This window comes from Oncorhynchus kisutch, linkage group LG20 (genome assembly GCF_002021735.2).
Source record: "Oncorhynchus kisutch isolate 150728-3 linkage group LG20, Okis_V2, whole genome shotgun sequence".
NCBI classification, from domain to species: domain Eukaryota; kingdom Metazoa; phylum Chordata; class Actinopteri; order Salmoniformes; family Salmonidae; genus Oncorhynchus; species Oncorhynchus kisutch.
In genome coordinates this window covers 32,556,642-32,571,580 of record NC_034193.2, presented here as the reverse complement: position 1 = coordinate 32,571,580, position 14,939 = coordinate 32,556,642, and the positions used below count along the sequence as shown (strand labels likewise).

General features: G+C 38.0%; 1 protein-coding gene across 2 annotated transcripts in view; it reads right to left on the bottom strand.

Moving 5' to 3' along the window:
- Positions 1 to 12,626, bottom strand: part of cpn1 (carboxypeptidase N, polypeptide 1) — a 150,797-nt gene extending 138,171 nt beyond the window's left edge. Inside the window, exon 1 of one of the 2 annotated variants that reach the window (XM_031798903.1) lies at positions 12,066 to 12,626. In XM_031798903.1, coding sequence (XP_031654763.1) covers positions 12,066 to 12,300 — 235 coding nt within the window. In that variant the 5' untranslated portion in view covers positions 12,301 to 12,626. The remainder of the gene's footprint in view (positions 1 to 12,065) is intronic. The other variant, XM_031798902.1, reaches the window with a different exon arrangement.
- Positions 12,627 to 14,939: the final 2,313 nt, after the last annotated feature.

The following is a 14,939-nucleotide window of genomic DNA, read 5'->3' as shown; positions in this document are numbered from 1 at the left end:
TGGACTAACAAGGTTTAATACAGCTTTGCTTAAGTTGTATTCTCCTAGAATCATATTGTAGATTTTTTATAATATTTTGAATGAATGTTGAAACGCAGGAATAGTCTCAAATTGAGCATATGCAATTTGCAATGTGTTTTATTATTTTTCTCAACAGCATGCATCTAACCGCTGTCAGACTATGCCGTGCGTGCATCTCAGTAGATGGGCCAGACATATGGTCCGACCTGGGGTTGGGAAATTGGGACATAACTTTTTTAGAGCAATTTGGGGCTTAGAAGGCATTTGTCAGTGGTTGAAGTAGTTGCTTCGACATTGGGACATGTCTTTCTCTGCTTCTTGTCATCTTTTAAAAATGTCAAAATCCTCTTCTACTCTACCAACCAAATGAAAACATCTGGGGCTAGTTTCACCATTTGTGCGTTAAAAAGTTGGTCTTAAATGCTAGGTCAGACAAAGCTAAGTCCGACTTTGGGATCAGAATTTACACCTGTTGCACCAACCTCAAAAAACGCTTGTCGTAGCTAAATCCAGTATAAGAAATGCTTTCATGAGATTTGATGCTTCATAATGATGGTTGCTCGGCAGCACCTATTACTAGGCTGTTACCATTCTGAGGCATGTCGCTACGACAATCACCTCGCAAAGCCCACCACTATGCATGCATGTTTTCTTAACCACAACTGGATGGATCAATCAATAATTACTGTGGGAATGAATATCACAGAATTACGAAAATATTGGAATAAAGTAGTCTAATGCCATTGAAGGAATGTATCATACATATTGTTGCTTACTGAAACTCCCAAAGTCATCCAAACATTTTAAATAATTTAATGTGCGGTCAACAATAATTTCAGCACTGTTAAGATTGGGAAAGATACATCAATCAATATGATATTTGGCTACAATTAAGCTGGTAAAACATCAGACAAATTGAGGTGAATGTTCACAATGATAATCTTAAGTCTAGTTTGCTCATGTAACAGTGTTATAAGAACATTTTCCTAGCATCTTAGCTAGCTATGTAGCCTACGCTAGCCTTGTAAAACAGGTTTTGCTCTTCACTCGTGTAGTATCCTGACCAAAATACCTTGACTTTTCTGAAAATCAATTAATGTGATTTTGTTTCACTGAATCGCTGTCTGTATGTTTGGTTATTTGATCTCTGGCTGGGCAAATAAGTGGAAGTGGCAGCTCATCTATTCGTTTGCTAACATCTGATCAGACACATTTAGCATGCTATGTAATATAAATCAAGTGTATTATTTTGCAATTGACTTGCGCATAGGCAACTCAAAAAGCCCGCTGAGGTCATGAAATATTAACACCAGACTCATCCTTTTGAAAATATAAATTGATATGATTTTCTGTGCATATCATGAAAGAATATAGTCCCAATTTAACACCCTACATCTGCTTGTATGTTTCAATATCTGGGGTTTTGCATGTGCATTCATTGATTGATTGATCTTATGCCACACAAAGATAAATAACATACATATTTCTAAACTAATCCAATCTGTTAGTAGTTGTACTTATTGCAGCCGTTACTGAGATGGTTTAGGTAGTCTGATTTATCAACCTTCCCTACCTTGACAGTTATTCTGAATTCAGGTTGCGGATGACTTAGCTCCAATTGTTGGATATCATCACTCTGGCTGGATTCCAATAGGAATTACACTTCAATTTGCAAGCCAGCATAATGTCACTTACATGCCTGATGTGGCCTGCGAACTATGAGTTTCAGACCACTGTATTAGTGTAAAACTAGGCTGTCAAAGTAAGTTATTTTGATATATGTGATGTATTGTCATAAAGTGTTACATTTTAATGATAACATATTCACTTAGGCACTCATTTGGTGAAGACCACAGGACTGAAAGCAATCAAATGTCACAAAAGAACACTCATGGGTGGTACAGTTACTCTACAATTGACTCAAAAGACACATTGGGAAGTATACAAATAAAGATTTACACCCTTCATAGAGGGTTCTATGAAGAACCTTTAGAACACTGCAGACAACTAGGCCCTCCACAGAATGAGTTTGACAACCTTGCTTTAGAGAATAAAAGGGTTCCTGGTAGAACCCTTTGCAGAGGGTTCAAGGAAGACCCAGGTAGAGCCATTTACAGAGGGTTCTATGAAGAACCCTTCAAGCGGTTCTACCTAGTCCCAAAAAGGTTTTCCCTATGGGGACAAACTGAAGAACCCTATATGTTTCTGTTTCGGAAATATTTTTCTGAGTGTAATTACCAGTTTTGAGCAGTTCAGTGACAGTTCAAATTACAAGAAAACAATATCCAAAGCTATGTGAATATTGCATTGTGAAAAGCAGATACTAAGATTGAATATGTATGCAAATTGAAAGAGCGATCCCATACTGATTTTTTAAATTGTATTTTCTACTTTTAAATACATTCCAACATATGTGACCCACGACTTGGATTTGGTCCTATGTAGCAACATTTGAAATGATGTGTTTTACATTAGATAAAAGTAGAGGCTCTGAGCTAGAAAATGGTATATTATACACTGCAGTTGAGGAACAATGAGAAAGTAATTCTGCTTTGGAAGTTGATACATTTGTAACCCCACTTTTGAGAAGATGGCTTGTGAATGTTTTGGTAAGCCTCCTGGAGAGCGTTTCCTTGTCTACACCCACTCAACATTGTTCACACCCGCTTAAACCTCTTGATACTACCCATCCCGGGAGCTAATCATCAACGGACACTAATTAGCATAACGCAACGGACATAAATATTACTAGAAAATATTCCTATTCATGAAATCACAAGTGAAATATATTGAAACACAGCTTAGCCTTTTGTTAATCACCCTGTCATCTCCGATTTTGAAAATATGCTTTACAGCCAAAGCAAGACAAGCATTTGTGTAAGTTTATCGATAGCCTAGCATAGCATTATGACTAGCTAGCAGCAGGCAACCTGGTCACAAAAATCAGAAAATAAATCAAATTAAATCGTTTACCTTTGATGAGCTTCGGATGTTTTCACTCACGAGACTCCCAGTTAGATAGCAAATGTTCCTTTTTTCCAAAAATATTATTTTTGTAGGCGAAATAGCTCCATTTGTTCTTCATGTTTGGCTGAGAAATTGACTGGAAATTGAGGTCACTACAACGCCGAAAAATATTGCAAATTAGCTCCATAATATCGACAGAAACATGGAAAACGTTGTTTAAATCAACCCTCAAGTTGTTTTTCAAATATCTATTCTATAATATATAAACCGGGACTGATGGCTTCTTAGTAGGATAGAGAGAAACAATGGCCGCATTTGTCCTTTACACACTAAACACTCTGAGAGACTTAAGCTGACTACTGACGCAATGTTGACGTTCAGCCTCATTTTTCAAAATAAAAGCCTGAAACTATGTATTGTGACACTAGACACATTAGGGAAGCCATAGAAAAGGAATCTGGTTGATATCTCATTCACTTCTCAATAGGGACGCATAGGAATGCAGAGCTTTCTAAATAAGAGTCCCTTCCTGATTGGATTTTTCTCAGGCTTTCGCCTGTAATATCAGTTCTGTTAGACTCAGACAATATTTTTACAGTTTTGGAAACTTTAGAGTGTTTTCTATCCTAAGCTGTCAATTATATGCATATTCTAGCATCTTGTCCTGAAAAAAATTGCAGTTTACCCTGGGGATGTTATTTTTCCAAAAATGAAAATAGTGCCCCCTAGATTCAAGAGGTTAAGCCTTAGCACCAGCCATCTCTTTAATGATTCAAAGTGTAGTAAACAACCAAATATTTGAAGACTAAAAGTGGTGAAAGTAGTAGAAAAAAATTTATCCTAATCTAATTTTGGTGCGGGTCATGTTGTTCTTCCCATTACCGTCTGTGGAAAATATACACACAATATCAAATAGAATCATGTGCATTTGTCACATGCACAGAACACTAAAGGTGTAATGTTAGGTACAATGTTTTCCTACTGAGCTTTGGCAATAGCGCTATTAACTTCAGGGCAGCAATGTTGAGAGCAGTAGCAAAACATTTTCAGTTCTTTGTGATATCTTTCAAAAAAGCTGCGTTAGACAGGATAACCCACGCATACTTAGCAGCTCATGTTATAGACAGAAGCATGCTACATATCAGACCAATCTGAACTCATTTCTCGGCATGTCCAGCCAATCCATTATCTCAGCCAATCATGGCTAGCGGGAAGGTTCTGTATTTTTCCGTGGCTATACCAGCTAGGCTCCTTATTTAATGATTGTATTAATATTTACAGATGGCATACAAGTTGTTATTAAGGCACATGAATGTTCATACGTTCCAGAAGGCATTTCTACAAAAAACATTATTTTGGTCAAATAAAATAAAAACTTTAAAATTCCTATCCTGTGAAGTAGTGACATGTGACATATGCTTAGTGTCTTGAAACGGGTCACATATATTTCGGAATGTATTTATGAATGTATATGACAATATATTTGAAATGCATCAGAATATGTATTTAATGTATTTCAAAATACATTCTGAAATACATTATTGATGTCACGTTCTGACCCTAGTTTTTGTGTTATTTGTTTGTTTTAGTTGGTCAGGACGTGAGTTGGGTGGGCACTCTATGTTTTGTGTTTCTAGGTTGGTTTTCTGTGTTCGGCCCAGTATGGTTCTCAATCAGAGGCAGGTGTCTCTGATTGAGAATCATACTTAGGTAGCTTGGGTTTCACTGTTGTTTTGTGGGTGATTTTTTCCGTGTCTGTGTTTATTCGCCACACAGTACTGTTTCGGTTTGTTCACGTTTATTGTTTTTGTATTCATAGTGTTCAGTTTATGTTTTTTAAATAGCCCTTACACAGCCTAGAGGTGTGTTTTGGGTCATTGTCCTGTTGAAAAACAAACGATAGTCCCACTAAGCGCAAACCAGATGGGATGGCGTATCACTGCTGTATGCTGTGGTAGCCATGCTGGTTAAGTGTGCCTTGAATTCTAAAACGATCACCACAGTGTCACCAGCAAAGCACCCCCACACCATCACACCTCGTCCTCCATGCTTCATGGTGGGAACCACACATGCGGATATCATCCGTCCACCTACTCCGCATCTCACAAAGACACTCTGGTTGGAACCAAAAATCTAAATTTGGACTCATCAGACCAAAGACAAATTTCCACGGTCTCATGTCCATTGCTCATGTTTCTTGGCCCAAGCAAGTCTCTTCTTCATATTGGTGTCCTTTAGTAGTGGTTTCTTTGCAGCAATTCGACCATGAAGACCTGATTCACACAGTCTCCTCTGAACAGTTGATGTTGAGATGTGTCTGTTACATGAACTCAATGAAGCATTTATTTGGGCTTCAATTTCTGAGGCTGGTAACTCTAATGAACTTATCCTCTGCAGCAAAGGTAACTCTGGGTCTTCCTTTCCTGTGGTGGTCCTCATGAGAGCCAGTTTCATCAAAGCAGTTGATGGTTTTTGAGACAGCACTTGAAGAAACTTTAAAAGTTCTTGAAATGTTCCAGATTGACTGACCTTCATGTCTTATAGTAATGATGGACTGTCGTGCTCGGGAGAGGTGAAGTTCGGGTCATGTGTCCTCCGAAACATGACCCGCCAAGCTGCGCTTCTTAACACCCGCTCGCTTAAGGAGTCACTAGAGCACAATGAGCCAAGTAATGCCACCCACCCCTAACCCAGATGACACGGGGCCAATTGTTCGCCGCCATATGGAACTCCCGGTCTCCTGGGATCAAACCCCAGGCTGCGGTGTTGCCGCAAAACTACGATGCAGTGCTTTAGACCGCTGCGCTACTCGGGAGGCCTTGGTCTTAAAATGTATTTTGAAATAAATACAACTAGCTAGCTACTGTTTGTGTAAAACAGCTACATTTCAGTTGTGTCGCCTAGTCCTTCGCTAACATTAGCTAGCTAGCTATGTTGCTAACGGCAGACTGTCCCACAAAAGGTGCCTCATTTGCACTGAGATGTCACTTGATATCCAACGATTATCAAGACAAATTCAATTCTACATTTTAACTACATTCATATCTTACTACTTATTTACCTTGGTTCTCCTTGGTCAACATTGACTGTCACTGCACTTTTGTCCTCGATGTCGCTCAATAACATGTGAACCAGTGTGAACCACGTCTTTTTTTTGCTGAGTAACATTACTACAAATTCCTACACGTGTGTATTTCAACAGCTGGATACAAATTTAAACTTTTTTAAAGTGCGCACCCAAATTCAATACTGTTTTTACCCGACACAAGGATTTTGATGGCTCGTGTGCTAAGTGATATTATCAGCAAAAAAAATTAATGATGTCAAATACCTCCAGAAGAAAGTCATTCTCAAGAAATCTGTGAGGTGTCCTATCTGTGGCCACAAGCAGAAAATGATGCGTGCAAAATGGATACATATAGTAAGTTAACGTTACAACCAGTATTTATTGGCCTAGATAACTTTGAGAAAGCTTGAAATGAGGAGTACTGTAAGAAATGTTTAAATATGTAATTGCAGTGAATCTAACTTTCATCTTGAGCTGGTATGTAGCCTAGTTAGCTAGTCTCATAGGTTCTATGCGTGTACACCACTGGCGCCGAGCTGACAATTGACTCATATGGCATTTCACCAGCCGGGAAACATTTTAAAAAATGGAGAAGAATCTAAGCTTTCCAGTGGCCAGTGTACTTAATAATTGTGTCTGTGCTGCTTGAGAATTTTGATTTCCGGTCTTTCTACAAGGGCTCACGCTCCTCTGACACTCAGGACTGCAAGCCCGTGTAGAGCGAGTGAAGTGTAGAGCCAGTGAAGACCTTAGGACACGCATACCCTTCTGGTCTACCTTTGGCCTGCAGCCTACCACTCAAGATGTTTCATCTCTGTCTGGAAAGCTGTTGTTCTCCTTTTTCCAACAATGTGGATGTATTCCTACTGCTACTGAAAAAGTTAATTGATAAGCATAGTAGAATGGAATGTAATAGAATTACTTAGATTACGTTCCATTTCAATTATCACTTAGTGTTATCATGCACCTGTGTCTGAGTTAAATGTGCATGTTTCCTTGCAGGATTTGTAGAAACAAGGAGGCATCATCAGACTCCTACTGCTCCATCCAGAAGGATTCAATGTTTAGCCATTCTCTCGTTCCACTTACGAACTGCGTAACATTTCTTTATCGGTAGGTTAATGAATTTGACAAACTAAGAGTTTTGGATAATTATATTTTTGGAAAGTGGTTCACAGTCACAGCATTATCCAAAAGGGCTTTCTAAAATCCCTAACACTTTTTGTGCTTTGTTTTTACACTGGGATGGCATCATGCTTCATTGATGATAAAAAAATAGCTGGGCTACTGGTAGACCTGCCAAGGTCAGAAAATACATCATTTTTACCGCGCTGTTTGTAAATAGCTGTTACCCATAGAAAGTCTATGCTCTTTCAACACCCTATAAAATTAAGCATAACAACCATACACAAGGTACTGGTGAGTGTGGGGCTCTCTGCTAAGTCATTACATTTTAGTTAGTGTTCCATGGCATTGGCTTGTACAGAAGTGGAACAAAGTATAGCGAGTAGGTCTCTACATGCTGAAGAGAATGTGGTTTAAGGTCAAGTTTCCAAGTTGAGTCTTGGACCAATCGTGGGTTTCATTTATGAAAAAAAGTTTTGGGTTTCTACTGTCATGTGCTATTGATCTGATTTGGTAATTTTTTTGTGGCAATACTTGAGGGCTACACTTGAGGCAAGTTGATATGATAGAGGATGCCATTGCACGGAGCTCAAAGAACCTGACAAGAATGAAGAAACGCATGAGAAAGGTGAGAGGTGCAATATCATTGTTACCCTTGTCGATCAACACAGAATTATAAGCAATGTTAACCTTGGAAAAAACACCAGTTTAGTTTACCTATATTCACTCTGAGAAAATGTTTGCTCACTTAAAAACTGTATGTAAAAAGGGTGTTTTTAATCATCAGGCTTTTGGTATATTTCATGTGTTATTTACTGGACAGCTTAAAGGGGCAGTTCAAGATTTTACACAATTAGCTTGCATTCCAACCATCCCAACCAATTCCCACAGGAATTTAGGTTACTTGTCATGGTTGCAGGCCGGCAAGGGCAGCATGGCACGACTGGGGAGGCTTGCACCACTGCTGCTGCTCTAATTTGTTATTCTTGTGAGCCTACACTATTCAGTCAAGTAAAGTAAAAGCTGTTATGTTTTGAGTACCATTGTGTTTTGAGTACAATTGTGTTTTGAGTACTGTTTTTAGAGCTGCAACTAACACCTATTTTGATAATCCATCTGTCAATTGTTACTTTGATTACTCAATTTGTTAGAATTTTAAAAAGCCTGTTTTGCAGACTGAATATAGGCTGAAGTGCAAACGGCAATAACAGACACACTCAAACTCAGTCATTTTGTTAAGACTTCCATTAAAGTGGATTGCCAAATGAGACAGGAACAGTGTAAGCTCAATACTTTTTGGACGATTAAGTGAAATTTGATTTTGGTGTCCCTTCTATAGAAGTTGAGGGTCATGCTCCCTGGGACACTCAAGTCTTATATCACTAACATTTGTCTTACCTCTCATTATTGAAGGTCTGCAACAAAGCCCTGAGGAGGTTCAAGAGGAGGAAGGGTTTCCAAATTGGGTCAAGTTATCTAGTAACATTCATTATCTGGGATTGGGAACTGAGAGATAATTTGTTGATATATTTATTTTATGGTAATCAGTTGCCATTTTAAAGTACTCCTCAGCAGATATACTGATATGGAGAAAAAAAGAATAGAGGGCTTGCCCATTTTTTATATACTGAATTATTTGATAAATACATATTTCAGTGCTCTTGGACACATCATCAGTGATGTTTCCTAGGATTATGTTTTGGGTCTTTCAACATTATACGGCTTCACCATCAGATCTTAGCTTGTGTCATAAGTGACATTATGCTAGTTTCCATGGATTTACCTCGCTATTTCAAGGCGTGACTAACCACTGTCATAAAACAACGATATGCATTTGTTCCTATTTTAAGTACAATCCTGGAAGGATGGTGTTAACATGGAGAAGACAGGGTTGGGTGTTTGGGATGATGGAGGTAAAAAAACAACAGACCGCGCCCAGTTCTTAAAATGGCGGAATACCGCTCACAGGCAAACTTAATCCCTATCATCAGACGACATGTGCGAAGAGGATCCAACATTCTGAGTGACTGCTGGAGAGCGTATGTCAGGTCTCTGAATAGGCTGGGTTACAATCACCAGACAGTCAACCACACAAACAACTTTGTGGATCCTCACACAGGATGTCACACACAACACACTGAAAGGGTGTTGCAGACAATAAAGGGGCAGGTCTGGAGGCTAAGGGTTTATAATTTAAAGAATCATCTCCATTTTATTGAGTGGATGTACTCGTTGGGTAAAGAAAATAAGAAAGGAGTACTCTCTCAACACTTCAAAGACATTGGATTAGTATATTGGCATGCACCTAGAGGAAATATTTTGTCAAAACCATTCCAAGCTGTAAGATCAGACATTGTTTGTCACATAAGTAGGGTCAATGTTATCTTTCAAATTAGTGTGTTTCATTCTTTTGACAGGGTTATAAGCATGTTTTGTTGCTATCAGTGTTTTTTGGGTCACTGCACGTAAAAATGTTTTTGATATCACATGAAACGTGAGACTATGGATTCCATTGCTTCCTAACATATCACTGTCTGATCAACAGGCTATGCACCAACCCTCAAGAAAGTGTATTACGAAACTGCACCCACTACAATCAGAAACACGTTATAACATAGTAACTACATATTAATTACATGATTAAATCAAAACGTTTTTCACTTTACATTAAGTTGCTTGTTCCTGTGTAGAAACATTGTAGTTATGATACTATTCTTTAAAATGACATTGTAATGACACATTTTGATAAACCTGCAAAACATTTAATCATATTGAAAGTACATAGTAATTACTCTTAAAGGTGCTGTAACAAAATGTTTCCCATTGATCACAACTACTAGTACAGGGTGTCTGCCAACGTTGTAACATAGTAACTACATAGTAATTGTATGAGTAATTCACAGTACGTTTCAATTTACATTAAATTGCTTGTTCCTGTTAAGAAACATTGTAATTACAATACTTTTCATTATAACTAATAATTACTGAAATGTTGATATATACTGCAATATATTTAATAACAGTGAAAGTACATAGTAATTACACTTAAAGTTGCTGTAACAACATGCTTCCTAGGTTGAGATAGATTCCATTGATCACAACCTCAAGTACTGTATTTTTTTATTTTACAACTAGGCAAGTCAGATAAGAACAAATTCGTATTTTCAATGACTGCCTAGGAACAGTAGGTTAACTGCCTTGTTCAGGTGCAGAATGACAGAATTTTACCTTGTCAGCTCGGGGATTTGAGCTTGCAACCTTTCGGTTACTAGTCCAACGCTCTAAGCACTAGGCTACCTGCCATATTGAGTGTCTGCCATCGTTGTAACATAGTAACTGCATAGTACTGTAATTACATGAGTAAGTAATTTACATTAAGTTGCTTCTTCCTGTGTAGAAACATTGTAGTTATGATACTTTTCTTTATAACAACATTGTATTAACTGACATTTTGATATATCCTGTGAAATATGTAATTGCATGGAAAGTACATTGTAATTACACAGGTGCTGAAACAATGTTCCTCCTACATTGACGTGTATTTTCCCAGGGATTGTAATAAAAAGGTTTATTTCACTTTACTTGAAGCTGCTTGCTCATGAGTACCTACATTAACATTATACAGCACATTATATTATTTTGAACAACATTTCACTTACATTACACCTTTTAAGACAGAGAAATAAACCCCAAATCCCTTTTCAAAGGCAGGTACATAGTATTTACAAAGGTTATACCATTATGTGTTTCACTTTACATTAAGTTGCTTGCTTCTGGGTAGGTACATTATAGTTGCATGCATATCCATTGTTAATACATTGCTCTTACATTTAATTCAGTACATCCTTTAAGCCAAATAATATGGAAATAAGATAACTGAAGCTGTAGTTAATGATAGGGTGTGCGTTGTTAGTCCTAGCCTAGCTTATTTTGGTGGTGGTGACTTATGTAGTTACATGTAACAAGGTTAAATAATAGGATGCATTGTTAACATGGTGCTATACAGGAGACTGCAAAAGTGTCATTACAAAACATGTTAGTTACATTTGGAATAAGACATGTAAATATATCATGAGTAATTACAAATGTGGAATAACCTCCGACAAGCTGATTTGTAATTGCATGTCCTTGTTCCACTAATAACCTATACCGCTTAACCCTTATTACACTGTAATTACATAGTATTTAGATAGTAATTACATGTAACTACTATGTTATAAATACATGTATTACTATTTAGTTACATATTAATTAATGTACACTTAAGGTAAAGCGTTACCAAGTGGGTATATCAGAAGAACTCTTAAATTAAAACCAATCAAACAATGTTTCCATCCAACCATTGTATGTGAGTAAAGTACCTGTTGGATAAAAAAAACTAATGTCAGGCCATGAAACAGAAGAATTGTCGATAAACTTTCCAAATGTCGACAAAAAAATATATACTTGGAGGGTGGATCTTTTTTTAGTCTGTGAAACAGATCATATTGCAAATGTCAGTGGAAACGCTAGGTTGTGCATTTGTTGATAGAATAACCATCAAGCTTTCAGTCACGCTATGCTATGTTGTGTGGTCCTCCCACTACTAATTGGAAAAGCATACAGTTTATTAGGCTACAGACTCAATCATTTATGATGAACTTCACAGGGTGGTGAACGTGCATGAGAGGAGCATGAAGCTCCTTTCCAATAAATATCGAAGGTCTTCATTTTATGCTGAAGCTACAATGATCGGTGCTTGGCTGCCAAATGACAAATAAAAAATGATCTCGCTCTTATCCATCATCTCATCATGTAGCATACCTTGAAGGAGGTGAGAAGCCATAAGTTAACCAAACATCACAAGCCCTCTCTAAAGCCGTAAAGTTAAGAATGGACCACTCACTTGCTTCGTGGATGCCTGGGGTATCACTGAACTCCAGTACATAGAGGTGGCGTCCCTCCACACTGCGCCCAATGCTGTAGATCCGTGTGATGTATGGGCACTCGCTCTGCACTGCGAACAGGGCCCGCACTAACTCCTCATAGCGGTGGTGCTGGATGTCAGATGCCCAGGCTACGGTCCCATTTAGGCCAATGAGAAGGGCCCCGAGCCAGACAATATTCCACCCCAGCCACATGGTCACTCACTGTAGCAGGGAATTGGAGATGAGTTGAGCTTCCCTTGACTGCCAACCCCTCTCTTCGTCTGACTGCCGTAGAGCCTGTCTCTCACTTATTCTTTCTGTTCCTATAACTTTGTCTCTCTCTCTCTCACGCTCTCTCTCTCTCTCATTCTCTCTCTCTCTCTCTTCTGCCTCCTCCCACGAGCGCCCTACACCCCCACACTGAAGAGCAAATAAGGACAGCCCCCTCTCTCTTTGTCTTGTTCCCTTACTCTCTCAACTGCCTCTTTCCTTTGGTCCCTTGTCAAGTACGTGCTAGTTGCTTCACTGGCATTAAGTGTACATAAGAGGCTGTCTGGTTTTACTATGTCAGTACCCCCCCCCCCCCCTCTTCTCTTCATTATTCCTCTCTTGCCAAATGTGGGGGTTTAGATTGACAATAACTCCTGGCAGGGGTTTGTTCTCTCTTCCACTGACTACAGTAAAACTACAAACATATGGAGTAGGAAAAGGAGACAGAGTGTGTGTGTGTGTGTGTGTGTGTGAGAGAGAGAATGATACCTAACTCACATATGTTACTTGAAACATTTATTGGGAATTGTTTATATGATCCCCTTTCAAGCAGTCACATTTTTACCACATTCTTGTCAGCATTCACCTTTTATAACGCCATTGCTTTCTGCAACTGAGCAAGAGTAATTCAACTTTGACCCTCTTGTTGCAATCGTTGTCTTGGTAACCTGACATGAGAGCAAGCCCTAAAACAAACAGAAATGGACTGCTTTCATTTCTTAACATTCACAACAGTAAGTTAGCAGCTCGCCATACTTGTAAATTCTTTGTAAATAATTACCTTGTAATGTTCCTGTTATGGTGAATAAGAAGTTGGCTACAGTTAAATTCAAACTTTGTCACATATTTTCTGATAATTATATTAGCTGGTTAGCTAGCTAGATAGCTAACAAGCTAACATAGATAGCTAACAATAAACCGAAACATTGTCTAGAGTCTAGAGAAAGTTGCTTTTAGATGCCTGGCTTGCTAGACTGACATAGTGAAAGCTATCTGCATTTTTTGTCCAAATTTAGTTATTCACATAGCCTTGTTCTATGTTCTCTACCTATATAGTACTCTAAATACCCAAATTCATGTTGTTAAGTTCAAAATAATACAAGATAAAAATTAATGACACCATTTAGAACTTTAAAGCCATTTATCTCAGAATCATCTTTTTGCTGGTAAAACCTCAATATCCTATATTTAGCTTGCGACTCTAAGGTTCTTTGCTGCAAGAAAATAGAGCAAGTAACGTTGCTATTTGTACTAGGCTGCTGCGATGTCAGACTGATGTTTTTGTGTTTATACTTTTTCATAATGAGGAGGACAAGTTTGGTCATTATTTAATGCGTGCCAAAGACAGTAAGATGTAAGGTGACGTTTATACTGAGGGGTTGGCAGGACTTTTAAATACATTACCGCGATCATGACTAGGTTGGTCGCAGGAAGTAAAAGTACAGGCTTTGTCGCCGGCAATACCTTTCAGATATAAAGAATAGCCTATTGAAAGTTTGCGAAAAACATCTAGGTGTATGAGAGGGAAAGGGAGAGAGATGACCGTCATTTTTGCCAATAAATCAATCTGTGGACACGTAGATTGAAATTGCATTGAGCGATAAATCTGGTTCCCACATAGGCTGTGAAATCTGAAACCACGTGAAGCTGGGATGTCCCTCCTACCATTTAATTTGTTTTCCAACTGTCCATCAACTCCTGGCTGAACCTTACTTCACAGCCACTGACAGCAGGAGAGAGTGGTTTAATCACTGTAGCACTTTCAGAGATCAATTTATAGACATTCATCTCAAATAATTAATAGATTTGAAACAAAAAACACTTTCTGCTTTTCATAGACGGACAATACTCAAATGAGATGAAAGGCAAGTTCCTAACGAGTTCAGGAAGCCAAGCTTTTAGATGTTCACAGTGATGGGGGCAGAAGTTTTGATCAAAAGAGACCTTTTGAAAATATGCAGTTTTTCTAACAGTAAGCATACAAATATGTATTTTACAGATATAAGGAAGGTGAAATGTTATAATTACTCATGTTATAATTTCAATAAACTATATTTAGAAAGCATATAAGTCATTTCAAGCCTTATTCATACAGTTTTGTTGAATAGGAAATAAATCCTATAAAATATTTCATATTTTTATAATATTTGTACTGTTTAATTGAGCTTGTGTCCTCAAAAGAGACTACACCTCAGCAATTTATAGCTATTTTACCAGAACGGGGAGATTTGAACCTTTTTTGGAGTATACCTCATTACTAGATATTGTTTATTGCTCTCTCATGATAGATCATTACTTAGATACAGAGATACATTTTCAATTACATTTAGTTACATTTAACTTTCCTTTCAATGACAATGACACATGGATTTAGATTTACCAAATTATTAACGCAATCCCAAAATTTGTGACATACTAAAAGGGTGTGATTACTCTAAAAACATATTCAATAAAGACCCCTCCCCAATAACTGTTTGCCCTGGGGGGTATTCTCAGGGTCCTTACAACCTTTGTAATAGGTTATTTTCAAGGCGGTAAAACCAATTACATAAAACTTAGAAAGAAATATTAGGTAAAAGTAT